General features: G+C 43.8%; 1 protein-coding gene across 1 annotated transcript in view; it reads right to left on the minus strand.

The window, feature by feature from the left end:
• tgfbi (transforming growth factor, beta-induced) overlaps positions 1-20164 on the minus strand; it is a 684304-nt gene that overhangs the window by 13709 nt on the left and 650431 nt on the right. The window contains exons 2-3 of the mRNA XM_049585704.1: positions 14959-15145; positions 11791-11889 (exon numbers count right to left, since the gene is read on the minus strand). Of these exons, the coding sequence (XP_049441661.1) occupies positions 11791-11889; positions 14959-15071 (212 nt within the window). The 5' untranslated portion in view covers positions 15072-15145. The remainder of the gene's footprint in view (positions 1-11790; positions 11890-14958; positions 15146-20164) is intronic.

Here is a 20164-nt window from a genome sequence, read left to right on the forward strand (position 1 = left end):
TCCTCACAGCGACGCGTTCTGCAGATTTCAGCCTCAGGTAAAAAAAACACATCTATAAAGCTCTCAGTTTCCACCTCAGGAGCTCGTAACCTGTCTGTAATATTTCAGGAGACACATAAATTCCTGTCTGTGTATAATGATGCCAATAAAGTTATGAGCACAATCAGGTCTCGCGCTGTGAGACTGTTTCCACGAGGCCGTAAACAAAGAGCTTCCCACAATAATCTGCTTTACATGACAGTAAACGTTATTTCATCGTCCACAGGGAGACGGCGTTCAGAGGCTGATGGAGCGCCGCACGGTGATCAGCATCGTGTTTTATCATCATCTGTTTAACAGTTTGGTTTTATTTACAGAGAACATGGCGGCCTCACAGAGCTGCTCGCATCAGCAGAATCTGGAGCTCCTGATTGGTCCAACAGTTTCATCCAGCGGCCAATAGAGACTTTGATTTGTCTGTTTGACCTGCGGCTCGTTAATCAGAAGCTTCTCAGTGTCAGCGACTTTGTGTCTGAAGTTATCTGATGAGTTATGATCTCAGTTTGACAGCAGATACAGTCAGTGTCTGGTCACAGTGAAGGCGGATTTATACTGTGTCAGCTCTACGCCATCGTCTACGCACGTGGCCCCACGCCGTTGTGAGGATACTTGTGTGGTGGCGTGTCTGTGTCACTGCAGTTACACCTCCACACACTTCCTGTGAAGTGCTGTAAAGTCTGACTGATTCAAAACACACATTAAACACACATTACACATGGGTTACTAGAGACATGCTAACATTATTAGCACAAGCCTATGGCATTTTACATTGTATAAATTAGCCTAGCGACTGGTGGAGATTTCCTCTGCTCGTATGAAGCCAGGATAAATCACTTAAAATGCTTGTATGTGGAGGTTTTATTGTCTTCACATTTTATTGTTTATTATGAGGGAAATGGTTTCAGCTGCCAAAAACAAGCTAAGCTAACGCTGGCACTCGCATTATTGATCGTGGCTGACGGCCTCTATTTGACAACAGTTTTGGTACTTTGTGCAAAAACATGTTGAACTAACAGGCTCCTTGTTTTCTCCAGGCGCCACATCAGAAGTTGAGAAGTATGCTACGTCACAAAGATGGCGACTCATTGAGGGTGAGAGGTGTCCGTCATTCCACACTCAGGTTTTCTACTGCTTAGAGTGCACCAGTAGTTCACTGCGACACGCTGAGTGTTTCTCAAAGTCAAGGAAGGATCCTTAGATGGCTGAATTTCAAGGATGCTACGTCATCAGACCCAACCTAAGGACTGTTCCAGTGTCGAGGATCCTTCAGATTCTACCAAGAACTGAGTCCTTCATTCAGAGAATTTTCAGGATGCATGTGTGGATCCTCAGCTGTACCAAAATCCCCTGAGGGATAACCTGAGGGTTAATGACGCACACACACCTGGGGACACTCGTTAGCCTGTTGGCAGGACTCGTCCAGCCAAGGAAGGATCCTTGACTTTGAGAAACACCAACTGTTACTATCATCTTTAATGGTGCTCTCTGAAGGAACGAGCGAGGAGAGCGTTGGTAGCTGAGCAGCACTCAGCACATCACCACAACGTACATCACACCTCTCCCACATTTCTACACTGTCGTCTGTCAAATAAAAGAGAAAATGAAATAACAAAAGAGGTGAGTTCAGGGTTCATGTGGACAGTCAGACATCTGAGTTTTCCTCCAGATGTTCAGTGAACAAACAGCTCGAGAGGAGAAGCTCAGTGAACAGTGTCAGTGGAGCAGCTGCTGACAGTCAACAGGTAGATGTGCTAATGCTAATGCTAATGCTAGGTGAGAGCTCCTAATGAGAGTTGTATCACTGCAGAGTCACATGGTTGTGATGCCTGTAACCATGGTAACTGCACACAACAAAGATAGAAACAGTTGGAGCTGAATTCTTAATGAAAAGTGCACAAAGACAATTTGACTGAAATGTTTTTGCCGATTAAACCAAAGGAAACTGAACTGACTGACATGAGTACAGATTCTGTTCAGAGCGTCGAACAGCTGGGCGCTGCTGAAGGTGTTTACTGAGGGAAAACTGCTCTGCTGTCACAGAGCTGAGTTTCTGAGCAGGAACCAGCGGTTTGGGGAGGATTGGTCACATGTGGGCTGTAATGAAGCGTGCAGGCCGAGCCGAGCCCTTCGTGACTTCCTGTAGAGATTTCCATAATAAATGTGGCTCAGCCGTCTGGGCTCATAAAGCTCATTTCCTCAGAGAGAAGAAGAATCTGCAGCCAGAGCAGACGCCTGACGGGGGACCCACAACCACCGCCAGGAAAAACAGCGGAGCACCAGGAGCCTCCGCCGGGCTCCACGCTTCCTACGCACTACAAAATAAAGCGTCACAGAGCCGCAGGTCTCTCCTCTGTCTACATCAGTCAAATGAATATCAGGACTTCTCTCAGAGGAGTTCAGAGAGTGAGCAGAAACAGCTGACAGAGCCGAGGCTGCAGGACCATCTCACACTGTGTGAAGACTTTATGTTTTTCATGTGATGTGAATAAAAAGTTGACGAGCACATCGAAGGTTCACTGATGTAGTTTGTACCGTGACAACATTCATGACGTCACAGGTTTAGATTTAAACTTTTAAATATCCATCAGAAACCACGAGCCACATGACTCAGATGTGTACGGGACATTTCCAACTTCACTCTGCACACAAACTGAGGAGCAGGAAGTAAACAGGTTGTATTCAGGCCCTGAATTAATCACACGTGTGTTCTGGGTAACATGAAATCTCCCTTTAAAACCCAGCTCACCTGGTGGATCAGAGTGTTTTTCTGCTGACAGTGATGATGTCAGAGCGGTGATGTCACTGCAGCATCATCAGGGGACATTTAACCATGGACAGATTATGAGACGATGGGCCCCTGAGCTCAGAGACACAGAGGGCCCCACCACCTCTGCTACAGAGGAGTGAGACACACAGACTGTGTGCAGGGTTTGTGTCTTTGGGGTCCTTATTTTGTCTTGTCCCAGTGTCTCAGCGTCTCTGTGTCTCAGCGTCCCAGTGTCTCAGCGTCTCTGTGTCTCAGTGTCTCTGTGTCTCAGCGTCTCCCTCTGTCTCCGTCTCACTGTGTCTTTCAGCAGCAGCGTCTTTAATGAAATCTAATGTATCATCTGGAGACACAGAGTCCAGAGCTCCTGCAGCCTCCATCACACCGGCAGTAAAATGTAAACAGATGGAGATCAGCTACTGACTGACTGTGTGTGTGTGTGTGTGTGTGTGTGTGTGTGTGTGTTGGCACACACACTGGACTGATTATCAAACCAGATGGAAACTCGACTCCCGTTTGGTCTCCACATAAACAAAGATGGCCGCCGTGGATTTCTGACAAAACAAACAGAGCGAGGTCGCAGTAATTCAGCCGGCTCGGGGGAAACCTTCCAGAAACATCCAGCAGAGAATAAAACGTCTGAAGCTTCACATAAAGCTGCTCCAGACTGAGGCAGCGAACCCGGAGAGCTGGTTACAGAGGGACGGAGCGACAGGGAGCCAGTATTAAATATAATAAAGACACGTTGTGTTCCAGTCGTCTGATTTATACCCTCACATTCCTCACATTTAAAATGCCTCACAGTTACAGGTCTTTGCTTTTACGACTCCAAATTACACGTTTTACTGTTTTTCTCCGCTGACCTTTGGATGGAACACGTCACCTGTACATTCAACCTGTGTTGAGTTTAGTTCAGAGCTCCTGCTGAGGATTTACAGTTTCTCTCACAGTTCCAGCTGCATGTGTTCATTCAGCAGCTATTTCAGATTTAGTCTCACAAGAATGCTGACTACTTTTAGTCACGTTAGTCGTTTTGATCCTTTAGAGTTGAAACATCTCATGACATTAAACTTTGAGTTTTTGACTCAAAATGTTTTTCTCTTTAAACATATTCAGTAAGGCTAAAACTGGAGTCACAGGCAGAGTGGATAGATGCCACTTGGTCCCTTTCAGTCCTCCAAGCGGACTCCTCGCAATGACTCAGCATTTTTCGCGCATACCTGAACACTCCAGAGAACTCAGAGCGCTCTGAAACAAACCACCTCAGGAGATGCAGTTTGTTTCACAGGGGTCTGAATCAAGGATAGTCTAACCTGAGCATTGTGAAGACAAATACCTCAGGTCCACTTTGCTCTTTGCCACTGCACTCTCAGCCCTCTGGAGGACAAAACCATCACTGAGTGTCCAGCTGGAGGACACGCTCAGAGAGGATGTGACGGAGGTGAAGACACGTCCAAGAGCTGATCAGATAGTTTCAGATTTAATGGAAACAGTTCAGCTCCTCTGAGGGAAAGAATCTGAGCGGCGATAAAGTTTGTGCTGAGAAACTAAATAAATAATATTTAAACTGAGAGGAAGAGGAGCTGAGTGATGATGAGGAGTGACAGCTGATGGACTCACTCTGCACCTGCAGGAGTATATCTGGATCTGTCAGCTGGGAACTGACGGTGAAACACAAATGAAGCAGCTGATACCAGAGAGACATCTGCAGGTGGAAGGAGTACTGAGTAAACGTGGTGACACTACAGAGCAGAAATACTTTGTTACAAGTAAAACATTTACTCAAGTAAAAGTACAGAGGTATTAGCATCAAATGATTCTTAACGTACCAAAGTAAAAGCACTATGATGCAGATTAATGTATAATATATGCACTAATGTGTTCATCACTTTGAAGCAACATAACACAACTTCTCCTTCTTAAAATGGCGACTTCCAAATCATGCGACGGTGCACCTGTGTCTGACCTGTAGTCACTATGGTGACCATGTCATGTCTCATGGGAGAGCGTAACACATTTCTGCTGCACACACCACCAGCTGGCGAGAAGAAGCTCACTCAGTATTCTGAGTACAGAAATCCGAAGAACATGTGACACAGCCACGAAGGTGAGGGCAGAGACATGAGACATGTACAGTGATGTTAGAGGGTTTTAAAGTAGAAGAGCCTTCAGATATACTGTCATTAGCCATGTTTCCATCAGCCTGTTTAGATGCGCATCTAGAAGTATCGCATCAGAAAATTATGATGGAAACGCCAAAATTCAAATTAAAATCCCCTGATTTGCACAAACTAAAACACGCTCGCTTTAGCCGGGTTTTGGTTGATTTGAAAAAATGTTGATTCACAAAACGGGGGATGGAAACAGTTATGTTCAAATTAAGTGTGACGTAGTGCACCTGTCTCCATGGTGATATCCACACTCCGGTCGGGAAGGCAGTAATGCATTTACAAGCTGGTTGCCAACCGCCAGAAAACGTAGAAGAAGAAGAATGCGAGACTTGTTTTGTTTCCGGTTCTGTGGAAAACTCACACGAGTTCATAGTTTTCACCAAAGTCCGTACATTTAATGGAAACACACAGGATCGTATTTCTTTTAATGCACATTTCCCAATGATTCGAATCACTTTTGGATGGAAACACAGCTACTGTGTCTCACAATGTCTCCCTCTCAGCTCTGCCCTGTCTTGTTGCCACCTGTTAGTTAACTTGGTTCAGGTGTGCTGCTGCACACAGGTGAAGGGGCGTGGCCTTGGAGATCAAAGGAGCAGGGAATTGTTTGGGGAGGTTTTCTTTTTTTAAATTTTGTTTTCCAGGGAGGAGGACGGTGGTGGAGACTGGACGGCCTGCGCTGGAATAAATAAACCTCAATGGACTCTTACTTTTGGCGTTTCCTCGACCGGCTGTGTGGAGGACCAGAAAGAGACTGAGCCGACTAACAAGAAGATCTGGATTGTTTCTTTTCTTGATTCCACTGCGGTGAGTTTGATTTCTTATTTTTGGATATTTATCTTTTTAACAATGCAATGCTTTTTCCTGGTTCCTGTTTTTGCATTTTAAATAGTGAACATGAGACATTTCTTCCTGACTTGGATCATCGTTGGACTCCAGTTAGCCTTTAATTTTTTTTTCAATATTTTATGTATATGTAAATGATATGTAAATAAACTGTGTTTGAGGCTATTTAAGTTTATGTTCATTAGCAGGTGTCAGTAGGAAACCAAAGGCACCCCCTTATTTTGTTTATCCTCCTTTAACCAAGTCAAAGTCATCACTGTAGCTTTTGAATTTAACTTTATTTATTTAACTAGGCTTTAACGGTGAACTGTTATTGTATAAATCCAAACCTCATACATCTTTAGTGGTGCATGAATTATTCTGTTCAGAACAGAGTGAAGTTTGAGACATTTTAAGGTTCGTCCTCATCAGGTTTCTTTTCCTAAACTTAACCTCAGAAACATGACGTTAAGATATAACGTCACGCTGATTCGCAGGATATCATACAAAGTGTTGTATGAGGAAACGTTCTCTCCATCCATAGATCAGACCCTGGTGCTGCAGTCTGCGACGGCTGAGTACGAGCTGCTGCAGCGACTAACTGAGGGCCTGTATTTACAACAGTGGTACCACTGTGCAACTGTAGGAGGCGCCAAATCACTGCTGAAGGTGGAGCTCATTTTAATGACTTTATATTGTAATAACACGTCATCATTTATTTATTGATTATATAATTGATTGATTATACAGGAGGAGGAGGAGGAGGAGGTAGTGTTAAAGGAAACACCTCAGATCTGCACTGAAGTACTGTATGTGAGTAAATGTACGTCTGCCAGGTAGTGAATGAACAGATTGTTGGTCGGAGTCGGAGACACAGTGTGGTGTGTTGTTGAAGACCTCTGCAGACAGAGGGAGGAGGGGGGAGGTCTCGGGGGGGAGACGGGGGAGTCGGGGTCTGGGGGGGGTCAGTGAGTTATGAGTCCTCCTTCTGCTGACCTCTGACCTGCTGATCCTCCTCCACAGAAACACAAAGACACAAGTGTAAATGTAATTACCCCGTCACAGATAAGAGCCGAGTGTTTCCACACACTGACGCTGTGTGTGTGTGTGTGTGTGTGTGTGTGTGTGTGTGAAGCTTCACTTCCTACAAACAGAAACGCTCACTTCCTCTTTTCCCTCCATTTCCTGATCCGAGCTGAAAGAATCTGTTTGTGGGAAAAGTTTAAAAGCTGCGTTCAACATCCTGCCGACGGACTGAGAGTCCTTCACAGCCTCAGACACACTTTCACAAAAACACACACAGAAATATGTGAACAAATATACAGACTGATGCACATTTACAGTCTGACTGGAGCATGAAGAGAAGAAGAAGAGAAGGTGCCTCAGACGTCTGTTCATTCACTGAAACAGTTTTCATCTGTTACTGATCAGAGACGCACTGTGAGCTCATTACAGATCAATATATTGATCACACACACAGAGCGGAGCGGCTATCAGACCCTGCAGCACCTGAACTGAACTGACCCAGGACCAGCTTCATAAATCCGTCACTTAGTCGGAACATAACGACGGATGAATCACTTCAACTGTTACTGTCAGTTAAAATGCTGAGACAGCTGTTTCCACGGAAACCAAAAAACAGAGGTCAGCTCTGACCGAAATCATTTCATACGAGGGCGGGTGTTAGCGACAAGTGAGGACAGAAGTTGGAAACTTTTAAAACATCAGTTTTCAGTTAATGCACCTAAAAACACATCTGGACATTTTCTTTCTAGTTTTTTTGGTAATTCCAAAATATTTATTTTTCTTGCACTTGCAGGACAGTTCTTACCAAGTCGCTCGTTGAATTTTTTGCACGTTTTTCAAGGAAATCAAACCCATGTGTTCAGGTTTCAAAACTGACGTCTATCCAGGTTTCTGTACTCACACAACTCGTGCAGTTTAATCCCAGTCTCATTCATCCAGTTGTATGCTCAGTACCTCCTAAACAGACAGGCCTCTCTGATGGGGAACTGAACAGGAAGTAAAACTTGCCTATAATCTCTTCTCACAGCCAGACTCCTTTAATAAAACCAGCGATTTAACACCAGTGAACTCAGGAGCTGCTGGTCTGCTGCTGCCTCCATCAGTCAGTGTGTTTGTGTCACTGTGTGACTTTGGTGAATCTGAATTAACCCTTTAAACACCAAAGACACTCAGTGACACAAACACACTGACTGATGGAGGCAGCAGACCAGCAGCTCCTGTGTTCACTGGTGTTAAATCACTGGTTTTATCACTGGAGTCTGGCTGTGAAGAGAGCAGAGATCAGTTTTACTTTCTGTTCAGTTGTAAAACAAAAGGTTTCAGTGTAAAGGTCATGTGTTTGTAAAGCACTAAGTGTGTGACTGGATGAATGAGACTTGGACTCTCCTGCGGGAGTTGTGTGAACAGTTTGAAAACAGTTTTTCTCATGAATTCATCGTAACAGGGTGATGAACTGATGTCATGGAGATCAACATCTGGATGTTTTAAGGGAAGAGTTCAACACTCAGGTAAATGCTCCTCCTCCTCCTCCTCCTCCTCCTCCTCTCTGTCAGTCAGATGGATTTCACTCTCATGTCTCTACGATTACTTTACTGGGGAAATGTCTCTGTCACTTTCCAAATGACACATACCCTTTGTGTCACACTATTTGGAAACACTATTTACTCTGACTGAAAATGACATTTTTTCCACTGCAGATTTTCTTTGGAAACAAACCACAAAAAAACATGTTTAGCTGGCTAGCTGTCCCCCCTGTTTACAGTCCTTATGCTAAGCTAAACTAGCTGTCCCCCCTGTTTGCAGTCCTTATGCTAAGCTAAGCTAGCTGTTCCCTCTGTTTACAGTCTTTATGCTAAGCTAAGCTGGCTGTTCCCTCTGTTTACAGTTCTTATGCTAATCAAACTGTTCTACCTTGTTCAAGTGTTTATGCTAACTTAAGCTAACTTCTCCCATTTTCCTTTTTTTCTTCTGTTTCCAGTGTTTATGCTAAAATAAGATAATTGCTATCCCCCTATTTCTAGACCTTATGCTAAGTTAAGGTAGCTGTTCCCCCTGTTGTCAGTACCCGTTTTAAGTGTTTATGCTAAGATAAGCTAACTGTTTTTTCCTGTTATCAGTGTTTATGCTAAGATAAGCTAACTGTTTTTCCTGTTAGCAGTGTTTATGCTAAGATAAGCTAACTGTTTTTCCTGTTAGCAGTGTTTATGCTAAGATAAGCTAACTGTTTTTCCTGTTAGCAGTGTTTATGCTAAGATAAGCTATTGGTTCACTTTGTTTCCATTGGTTATGTTAAGCTAAGATAAAACAGGCTAAGCTAAGCCAAGCTAAGCTAACTGCCCCCCCCCCCTTCCAGTCTTTATGCTAAGCTAAGCATAACCAAGCTAAGCTAACCAGCTGGCTGTAGCTTCATATTTAGCGTGGAGACATCAGAGTGGTTTTTCCTTCATGTTGAACTGTTCCTTTAATAAAACTCTCATCATATAAACAGTCTGTTTCTGTCCTCTGGACTAAAAATGTCCCCCATCATTTAGTGTGTCCCCCTGTGTCCCTGTGTCCCCTGTGTCCTGTCGACAGCTCTGCAGGGAGACGATTTACTCAACAGTTCGTTCACGCTCGACGACAGGAGCGTCTGTGAGGAACGAGACTGTGAGAGCCGACTGAAGAGTTCAGGTGATTATCACATTTACAAGAGGAACATTTTACTGCAGCACAGACTCACAGTAATCCTGCTCCGCTCCTGCAGAGTGAAATCTGTGACACAGCTGGTCCACTGCTGCCAGAGCCTCATTAATAATGTGTGTGTGTGTGTGTGTGTGTGTGTGTGTGTGTGTGTGTGTGTGTGTGTGTGTGTGTGTGTGTTTCCTTCAGTCTCACTGAGTCTCTTTGTTTCTGCAGTCTGAAGCATCAGAGTCCACTTCAGTCAGTGCTGCACTCAAGATTATATTGAAGTACAAGTATCTGCACTACAAGCATCAGTGGTTTAAGTATCAGCAGAGCAGTCTTATAAGATAAGATAAGATAAGATAAGATAAGATAAGATAAGATACACACTGGTTCACACCGGTAGCGCATAAAACAGTTTGCATGAACTGTAAGTTAAGTTAATGTGAAGACACGATTAGACATGAATTCCTGCTGGGCGACGCGAAGGACGCGAATGAAGTGAGTAGTGCGATTTCATCTCATACGCTTCTTTGCTGAAGCTGAAAAATCTGAACTTCAGCGACCAGTCAGCACCACGACAGTCGATGAGCTTTGAGCTCCTCTGGTACTATATATATGATGCCGAGGACGTACTGGTGGAAGTTCATTCACTGATTCAGCTGTTTCACGTGCATATCATTCACACGTATGAAGCGAGTCAACACAAAATATTCCAGCGTTCAATCTCGAGTGAGTAACGTGACACGAACATTTGCATCACATTTGGTGTGAACACAACATTACTCAGCGGCCCTCTGAACACCACAGGACACACAAGCTGTAAGAAGTACACAGTCCCTCCTCTGTATCACATCAGGGATCATCTCATGTCACAGTCACGATGTCAAGCTCAGATCAGCTGATAGATCACATGATTCCTTTCTATGCAACCAATTGGCAGATCTCATTCAGGGCGCCCTATTTAAACTGCTCTGCAAGCTGCCTCCACCGCAGCTCCTCCTTTTCATGCTGTGTCTGACTTATCAGTGTCATTTCTGTTTGTCATTGACGCTGATCTGTTCTGTTCCCGGAGGTCTTTGCTGCTGCTGCTCTCTGCCTCAGGCTTTCCATGGAGGCACATGGAAGGGCAGAGAGGCCCCAGAACAGAACCACCAAATATGCAAATGGAAATAAAGTTTTCTTTGACTAAAGTGGTCCTGACTGAACTTAAAAGTTTTTGAAGTGAAATAAGGAGGTGTCCTGTGTACGGTGGGTAATTCCTCATTTATACCTTGTGAATCAGCTGTTCCTTGTCCAATGCAGCGCTTCCAACGTAAGCTACAGAATAAAAATAGATATGGGACATCTGACAAAAGTTCAAAACTCAAACGCCATGTCACACTGTGATGCAACGCTCACCTGCAGTTCGGACAGTCCAATGGAAAACAATGCAATCAAACTGATTATGTCGCTGATGCTCACTCTTGTTGCATCCAGTTAGGACACAGTGTCAGGTTGCTCCTCGTGTTTACATGTGCACAGCGTCTCCATGCAGCTCTGCTCAGCTCTCTGCTACGTTCACATTTTACAGAACATCAGTGCTGATGTTGGAGCATCTCACTATCTGAATCATGTGCTCTTTAAATCAGTGAAAATAAAACCATTCTGACTTTGGACCAGTTTTTTGTAGGTCAGTGAATCAGTCTTTTTCTGCTGCCTCAAAATATCAGTCCACCAACAACGTACCTGAGCACACCTCACATGGACGCACAGATGGGCGTACGTACATTTACCTCTGCAACATGGCCGCTGGCCCTGAAAACAACCACTGCGACAGTCTAAAACTAGGGATGACAGTTGTGCTGTGCTGCTCTGTAAGATGAGGCTCTGCGTTCGCTCTGAGCTGCGTCTCTGCACACTGAGACAGGACGTTCTGCTTCAGTTTATGGACAACAGAGACATGGACAAGAAGTCAAACTGTTGGACGTGTCCTTTAAATGAACCCTGCAGCAGATCTTGGGACTGGGAGGTAAACTGACACCGATGGTTCTTTTCTTCTTCAGAGGTTATATAAGAGGTGAGGACACCTCCGGAGAGGGACATTCCTCCGTCCACTAAACACAAACTCAGTCCGTCCAGCAGGACCAAAGTCAAGTCACGAGAAACACTTTCAGACTCACTGAGAACCAACGGTCGACACAACACCAGTCACAGGAAGAGCAAAAACACTTTGAGACACTTTACTCCCTAAAATGGGTTCAAACTGAGGTGTCATGACACGTGTTGTTGTTCTGCTGTGACGGACGCTCGGCTCAGACTCACGTGGGCTTCCCGCAGATCTTGCGATGGTACCACTGTTTGCAGTTGGTGAAGTATTTCTTGTCGGTGCCTTTCTGCTGCTGCATGGCACAAACATTCGGTCTGAAAGAGAAAAGAGACGCAGACACAGGATCAGAGACAGGAAGACACAGACCTCATGTCTTTATTAATAATCTAAACACACAGCAGCCTGGAATATCAGCCTGAATCAAGTCATGGAAAGCTTCTGTTAAAGGATTCAGACTTTAGATTCCTCCTTAAACTCAATGTGACAGGTTCGAGGGCTCAGAGAATCAAACTGATGACAGAGTCAAGTCCAGGGTTCCCACACACAGTCATAGATGACATTTTCCATGACTTTTACAGGACTCACTGTATTTCTATTCTTGCCCTACTTGCCTGTCTTTGTATTTTCAGCTAGCTGGCACACACGGAGGAAATGAAGACACTAGCAAACGTCACATCATATCAGAGTTACGTTACGTCGACAGCTTCATATTAATGTTTCTGTCGTTACGTTGAAGGTTGTTCCTGCAAGATTACTGTCACAGTTTCATTACACACAACAAAATTCCAGGACTTTTTCAGGTTTTCCATGACCAAGTCTGCAGCTGCTGCAGGACCGACATACATCTCATATTACCTCTGAAACTCTCTGAATGTGGAGACTTTAAAGAGTCTTCAGGAGGACGGAGAGACAAACGATTCAGCTCCGACAGTCAGTTTCAGTTTCTCTCGACCTGCAGCTGCTTCAGAATCAGAGAATAATGTTGTGAAATCAAACTTAGATTTCATGCAGTGACAAACGTGACGTCACGAAACTATCGAGTGATTTTACAGCGACACAGATCAGACGTTTCAACACACGGTCGACTCACAGGATCAGAAACAAACCGCAGAGTTTCTGATTTTATGACACAGGTGAGTCATTAATGGAACAGCTTCACATTCAGCTGAGTTAAACTTCCTGTTAACTCTTTCATGTCAATGAGTTTAAATCTGAAGATGACTAGTTTAACTCACGTCATCTTTACTGAACTCCAGTGAACCTGAAACATGAAATAATCTGCAGAGACCTTAAACTCACTGACGCCGCTACGAATGTTGAAACGCCTGATTTCAGATCTCGTTTTAAATGTTTCTAACTCTGTGTGCTCCACAGCGTGTTTATTATCTTGTGTTTAACTTTGAGCTCTGACACTTTTGTTGTTTTATGTGATTTTATTTCTATTTTAACTGTTTTCATGTTGGTGAACTGTTTAACTGATTTTGTGTTTGCTCACTGGTTGGTTTTATGTCTTTGTTCATGCTCATCTCCCTCAGCTGATTTCCAGAGTCTTAAATAAAGGTTTCAATGAATGATTCCACCTTAACCTAACCAAAGATTTAAGGGGTTTCAAGGTGGACTGACAAGGGATTCTGGGGCCAGTTGCTCAAAGCACGTTAGGTTAAGATTTTCCTTAAATTCTGAATTAAGGTTTCCTTGAAATAAAATTGGTTGCCTAAAACATTCTTAAGTCTTCTCCTTAAGGTTTCCTCTAAGTTAAGGATTTAAGGTTTTCTCCTTATCTTGGTCTTATACTTAAGGAATGGCTTAAAGTTGGTTAAACCGAGGACAAAAACATAAAGTACCCCTGACTCCATCCGAACCACAGCCAGGCTGAGATTATGGTGATAAATGAGAAAAATGACGGCGTCCTGAGACGTTCTGTGACGGTGAGAACCTGACGGACACACTTAAAGATGAGCACTTTGATTTTGCATCATAAATTGTTTAGAAGTCAACTAATGATTTGCCCCATCTGGAGTCAGATCACTCAACTCTCCAAGTGTCTCTGTGTCTCTCTAAGTGTCACACTTAAGGAGTTTTGTGCAACCGGCCCCAGTTCCTTTACGAACACTGAGACACGGTCGAAATTTACTATAAGCAACACATACATTTACATTTAACAAGTTGACAGTGAACACACGACCAGATTATGTTCCAGATTCAAAGTTCATATCATAATTACAACATCACACCTTCGTCTGTTTTCACCTCCAAACTTCTAGATCTGCTTCTAGAGAACAAAATGTTTTAATGTTGCTTATTAACCACTGAATCGACTCATTCCACCTTAATCTGAGCTTAACTTCAGTTTTAAGGAGGACAGATAAACTTTACAACATCCTGCAGGACACAACAAACACTCGCACTTCATACACACAACACATTATTATTATTATTATCATAACTGTATAACATCCAAGCCACAGAAACAGCTGATTCATTCAGAAGCACCTCAGTGTGGTGTGTCGACCTCATCTCTCTGGAAATGATCAGATTCAAAGTTTAATCACAGCTTTTCATGTTTACAGAACTTTAATCTGAACAGTTTGAAAACGTTCAGCAGAATAAAAATCTAACATAAGCTCATTTTATCACATGATGACTTTTAACAGATAATTATGATTATAAATTATGATCAATGAGCATGAAGTCACTCTACAGAGGTAATATCATTATTAATTATATCATTATAATACTGTATGGAGACAGTGAAGGAAATAAATGTGATTGCAATAATTCAGCTGTGCAGTACTCTACAGTAGCCTACACTAATCTGTTCTCACCAGCACCTGTTGAATGTCAATATTTATGCAACATATAATGCAAATAACTACATATTTCTTATGTTTATTCTTACTGTTGTTTTTATTCCATAGATGTACATATTGTAGTGAACATTATAGCATAACACATATTTTATGTTTCTGAATGAAACACTAGTTTATACAGATTAATGTACACGCACATATTAGTGAATGTTTAGCACAGTCAACATATGTATTCATAACATCTTAGTGTTAAACACTGTTGCATAATGCACAGTTATATTTCTGTTGTATTTCAATACTTTATATTTACATACTCCTATTTTACACTCTTATTCTTACTTCTTATAACTCTCTGTTCTTCACATCAGATCGACTGAAACAGATAATAAAATATTTCTGATAAATAAAGTCACAGCTGATCATGATATGATCATTACAGCATGTTACAGTGAAGCTACAGCAGCGTGTCTCCGTGCACAAACTCTGTTCAGAGCCTCTGTGTGTGCAGAGTCTCTCTGTCTATGTGCAGACTCTCTGTGTGGGTTCGGCTCGGTTCGGATCGGATCGACTCACCCCTGCTGCCGGCCTCTGATCCGGCTGTGCTGCAGGACCGCCTGAAACGGAGACCGGGCCACACAGACGGTGAGGAGCAGGGACAGACCCAGGACCAGGACACACACCTTCATCTTCAACCGGACTACAGAGCCTCACTCTTCTTCTTCTCTTGCTTTACTGTGATTTCTCTCTGTTGTGTTCGTGTTCTTCTTCTTCTTCTTCTTCTTCTTCTTCCTTCTCCGCAGCCCCCAGTCCCTCCAGACTCCAGGAGGGGACTTATAAAGCAGAGGAGGAGGAGGAGGAGGAGGAGGGGCGAGATATCAGACACCAAGAAAAACCGATCACCTTCATTTACATAAATTATATAATAATAACGTCTGATTAAAGTTTAGTTCAACAAGTTAAAATACTGAGAAATCATAACTGTCAGCTGAGAGAAAGAAAGAAGAAAAAAGACTCAAAGAAAGTTAAAAACAGAAGAAGAGAAAGAAATGAGAAAGAGAATGAAGGAAAAAAGACAAGAAGGAGGAAGGAAAGAAAATGAAAGAAAAAAATGCAAAAAGAAAAACAGAAATTAACAAAAAAGAAAAAAGAAAAAGAAATGAGAAAAAAGACTTTTGACATTCTGTAATAAAACAAACACAGCGAGTCAGTACAGATTAAATTCCCCAGATGTTCATAAATGCATCAGTATCCTATGTCAGAGACATAAATAAACTCCACCCAACAAACAACAGACGGAGAAAGACTCTGATCCAGTCTGATGCTGTGAATTGTCCTCACAGAGCCACCGTACATTAAACACTTTGATTTAAAGCTCCAAGTGGAGTTCATTAAGTCAGACATGTTGAATGTTTTATTCCACTGTCTGTGCTCCTCCACTGTCTCTGCTCCTCCTGTGCTCTGCTCCTCCACTGTCTGTGCTCTGCTCCTCCTGTGCTCTGCTCCTCCACTGTCTCCGCTCCACCACTGTCTCTGCTCTGCTCCTCCACTGTCTCTGCTCCTCCACTGTCTCTGCTCCTCCACTGTCTCTGCTCCTCCACTGTCTCTGCTCCTCCACTGTCTCTGCTCTGCTTCTCCACTCTCTCTACTCCTCCACTGTCTCTGCTCCTCCACTGTCTCTGCTCCTCCACTCTCTGCTCTGCTCCTCCACTGTCTGTGCTCTGCTTCTCCACTCTCTCTACTCCTCCACTGTCTCTCCTGTGTCTCTGCTCCTCCTGTGTCTCTGCTCCTCTTGCAGATGTGCACATCGTTAGGAAGCAGGTTCACCTGGACTCACCTGAGCTGATGACCTTACACAGCTGAGTTGTTCAGTCCGCCTCCCTCTCCTGCAGCTCCCACATGTTCCTTTGGTTTGACTGGTTTGTTTTGTCTTTTCTTTCAGCGTGCAACATCTTTCTCCACCATCCTCCACTCACCCTGACACACACACACACACACACACACACACACACACACACACACACCACTGATGCTACTGATTGTGCACATCTCTTTTATATGTTCTGTAAAATAACATCGTCTAATAAACAGTTTCTGACCGCCACCCTTTTAATTCTCCCTCTGTCTGAACACTGAGCCAGTTCATGTTTGTCTCTCTACAGCGCCCCTGCTGGTCACATCACACACTGCAGCTTTCACCTCTGATGGTCAAAACAAATTAATGTTTGTCCATTTTAGTCACTTGTGGCACAAACGGAGACGTACCTGTCCAGGTGAGCGTCCCACTGATCAGCTGCCGTCCTACAGAATCAGACAGAGTCTCATTCCATGACTCCAGCTGAGATCTGATGGTTTCAACAGACTTCCTGTGGGACGAGTCTCCTGCTCTCTGGCTCTGGTTCTGACCTCCAACATCACAGAAAGTGAGCTGCAGATCTAAACCACTAAAACATCTGAAGGATCAGACTGAGGTAAGGCTGCTAGTTGAAAGACATGTTTTTATACGTCTCAGTTACAGATGACTGAAATATCACTGCGCTCACAGAAACAACATGGATGACATATTTTTTGTTCTTCAGGTGTTTTGAGGACAGGAGGGCGACATCGACACCTGATGATAATACAGTCATCTGATCAGACTGTTTAGGTTCCAGCTGGTGAAGGATAAAAGACGAACAGCTTTAACATATTTCATTTAGGTGGATCAGATATGACGATACTGACAGGGGTGTTGTAGAGAGGGGGCAAGGGGGACTGACTATCCAGGGGGCCTCAAAAAGCCGAGAGTAAAACATTTGGTTTTCTTTGATTTTTTTTTTTTTTTCTAAATGAATAGTGTCACAAATAAATTAAACTTGGCTGAATACACTGGTTTAAAGACTGGACTTTGTATAAAAATAGAGGCCCTTCTCACCCATAAAAGCGAAAATGGTTTAGTCCACCCTGCACCAGGATCAGGCTCAAATGTTTTCCCACACAAAGTAATGCACCCAAAGTCGTACATATCCACATATCATGTGACCAATGTGCTGACAGCAGTAAACTAGGAAGCAGTCCTGAGCGCCTGTCAGGAGGCAGCTTGGGACTCCAGACTTTCTCCTGGAGTCACGTGTTCAGATCTGTGTGAGCTTTGAGTCTTTTTAAAGTACGTCCTCACCATGTTTCTTTCAATGTGTTCTCAGAGAATGCTTAGTATGATATTTTACTAATTAGGGCCACACAAATGACATTACCTCCTTAACGTACAGCTGCATAATTAACTTAAAGTTGCTGTGGTTAAGGTTAGAAAAGAAAGAACTCCAAACCACAGCGATTCAGTGAGAAGCTACAGACGTACTGAGAGCTGAGCGCACAGAGACTTTTAAAGACACCTGTCTCTCTGGTCTGCTGCAGACAGAGGTGAGTCTCAACACATTCTGCTTGTTTGAAAGGGAGGAGGGGGTCATTGTGCTCGGCTGCAGTCATCGAGACGTCACTGCTACCTGTCTGAGTGCATGTGTTTGACATGTTGTTTCACAGTTGATAAGGGTCACATGTCATAGTGAGAAATGTGATATTACAAGTGGTTTTGTTTTTACTGTTAAGTTCTGGACGCAGGACTTTACCTCAGTACATCTCCGCTGCAGTATTTGTACTCTTACTTGAGGTCTGAGCACTTCCTCCTGCGGTGATGAGAGCCAGCTGTGATGCTGTGCTGCGTTCAAATCTGGAGGTGAAACGATAAACAAACACAAACACGGAAACGTCCTGATCGTCTGCAGCTGCAGGAGGCTTCACTTCATGTAAACTTGCGGTTTGAATCTGAGCCGTCGGCTTTAATCAGCTCAGCACCGGCAGCTCAGTTCACAGGACTGACGGGGACGAGACTTTCACAACCTCTGAGAGACAGACACACAGGACAGGACATCTGCTGCTGCTCTCTGAAACCTGTGAGACATGATGGAGACAGTGGACGTGTTTCTGTCCTGGATCCATCCATCAACAATGTCCAAACACGTCTGAGGATCTAAATGTCTTTAACACACCTGATGGACAGTGTGGACACAAACTTCTGCTCAGTCACCAGAAGAAAATGTTTTTATTGTATGTTTCTGTGTTACACTGCATTAGTGAAATGTGAAGACGAGATAAAGTTAACATCAAAATATGTCAAACACAAATAGATAAAATCATGTCAACGCAAGATATTAGGGAGTTTTTGATGTCCAGATTCTGGATGTGACGGGACACATGGACAGAGTCTTTTACTGGATCAAACTGGGACCAGTTCTAGCTGTAAACTGGAGCCGATACAATCAGCTTCAGCTCTGTGTGTGGCTCCACTCTCAGATACACGTGGGCGTCATCAGCATAATGAAGATAGACGGAAAATATTCAGCCCTGCCCGACCACAGAGACGACATGTGGGCTGACCGTCTGAGGTCAAACAGTTGGAGAAACAAGTAACACATAAAAGTCGGACTCCTGGTGGGATGAGGTCATCTCTCTGAGGATGAGACATCAGCTGAGGTCAGGCTGTCTTTAATGTCACACAGAGAATACGTCTACAGACACGATGCACGGCCAAGTTGATCTGAGTTTGAGCTCACGGATCTGAACATGCTGAACAAAGAAAAGATTATACTGATGTTATGAGCACATGAATTTGTCGTGGAGCTTCAACTGTTTGAGACAAACTGGTGAAGCTGATGCTGCGAAGAACACATCCTTTTTTTTTTAGATATTTTTGTGGGCATTTTTTGCCTTTAATGGACAGGACAGTTAAATGTGAGAGGGGGAGAGAGAGAGGGGATGACATGCAGCAAAGGGACACAGGCTGGACTCGAATCTGGGCCGCTGTGGCAACAGCCTTGTACATGGGGCGCCTGCTGTATCCACTAAGCCACCGACGCCACGCAAAGAGCAAATCTGCAGGTACAGAACAAATCTGTGACTGAGCTCACATCACTGATCACAGACGCTTCCTCTCTGCCACTGAGAGACATGAACCTGTTGTCAAAGTACAGAAGAACCTACTGAAATGATGATGATGATGATGATGATGATGCTCTGGACTCTCCAGCTGCAGTAGCTCTCTCAGTGAGTCACTGATCTACATTCAACACAGACATCAGTGAACTCATCACTGTTTATATCGTGTTTACATCTAAAGACGCTCCCACGCAGACGGACAAACAGACTGACACAGAGTTTTTAAAAAATTTCCAGCATCATCACGAGACACTGATGCAACAAGTCTCTGCGAGATGGATTCTGTTAACGGAGGTCGGTCAGGAGGTTCTTCAGGTTCTTTTTCGTCCTGATGCTCGCTGTTGTTGTGTTGCTGTGCACCTCGTGTTTCTGCACTCTACACGCCTGGTGTTTGTCCTGGAGCGCTCTGAACTCCTCTTCAGAAAGCATGAAGGATCAACGAAAAACTTTACTGACACTGAAATTAGAAAATTAATCAAGCTGTACAGCGAGCAGAGAGATGTATCACAAATAAGAAAAAACAATCAGTATGGGCAGAGATAACGGGGCACATCAATACGTGTTCAGAGCAGCTTGATAATGACCTTACGGCTGCTCTTGACTAGGTGTAAGGTTTACGCCCGGTCTTAGTGAGAAGAAGGCTTAAGCCCTGTTGGTGCAACCGGCGTAACTATTAGGTCGGACTTAGAACGCCAAGTTACGACCGACTTAGCTTAAGACCAGTTGGTGCAACTCGCACCTGCTGCACACTAAAAGAAAAGGTTCTAGTTTCCAGATTTACTTCTGCAGTATGCAGGCCACTGAATATGCT

Source organism: Epinephelus fuscoguttatus, linkage group LG9 (assembly GCF_011397635.1).
Source record: "Epinephelus fuscoguttatus linkage group LG9, E.fuscoguttatus.final_Chr_v1".
NCBI lineage: Eukaryota > Metazoa > Chordata > Actinopteri > Perciformes > Serranidae > Epinephelus > Epinephelus fuscoguttatus.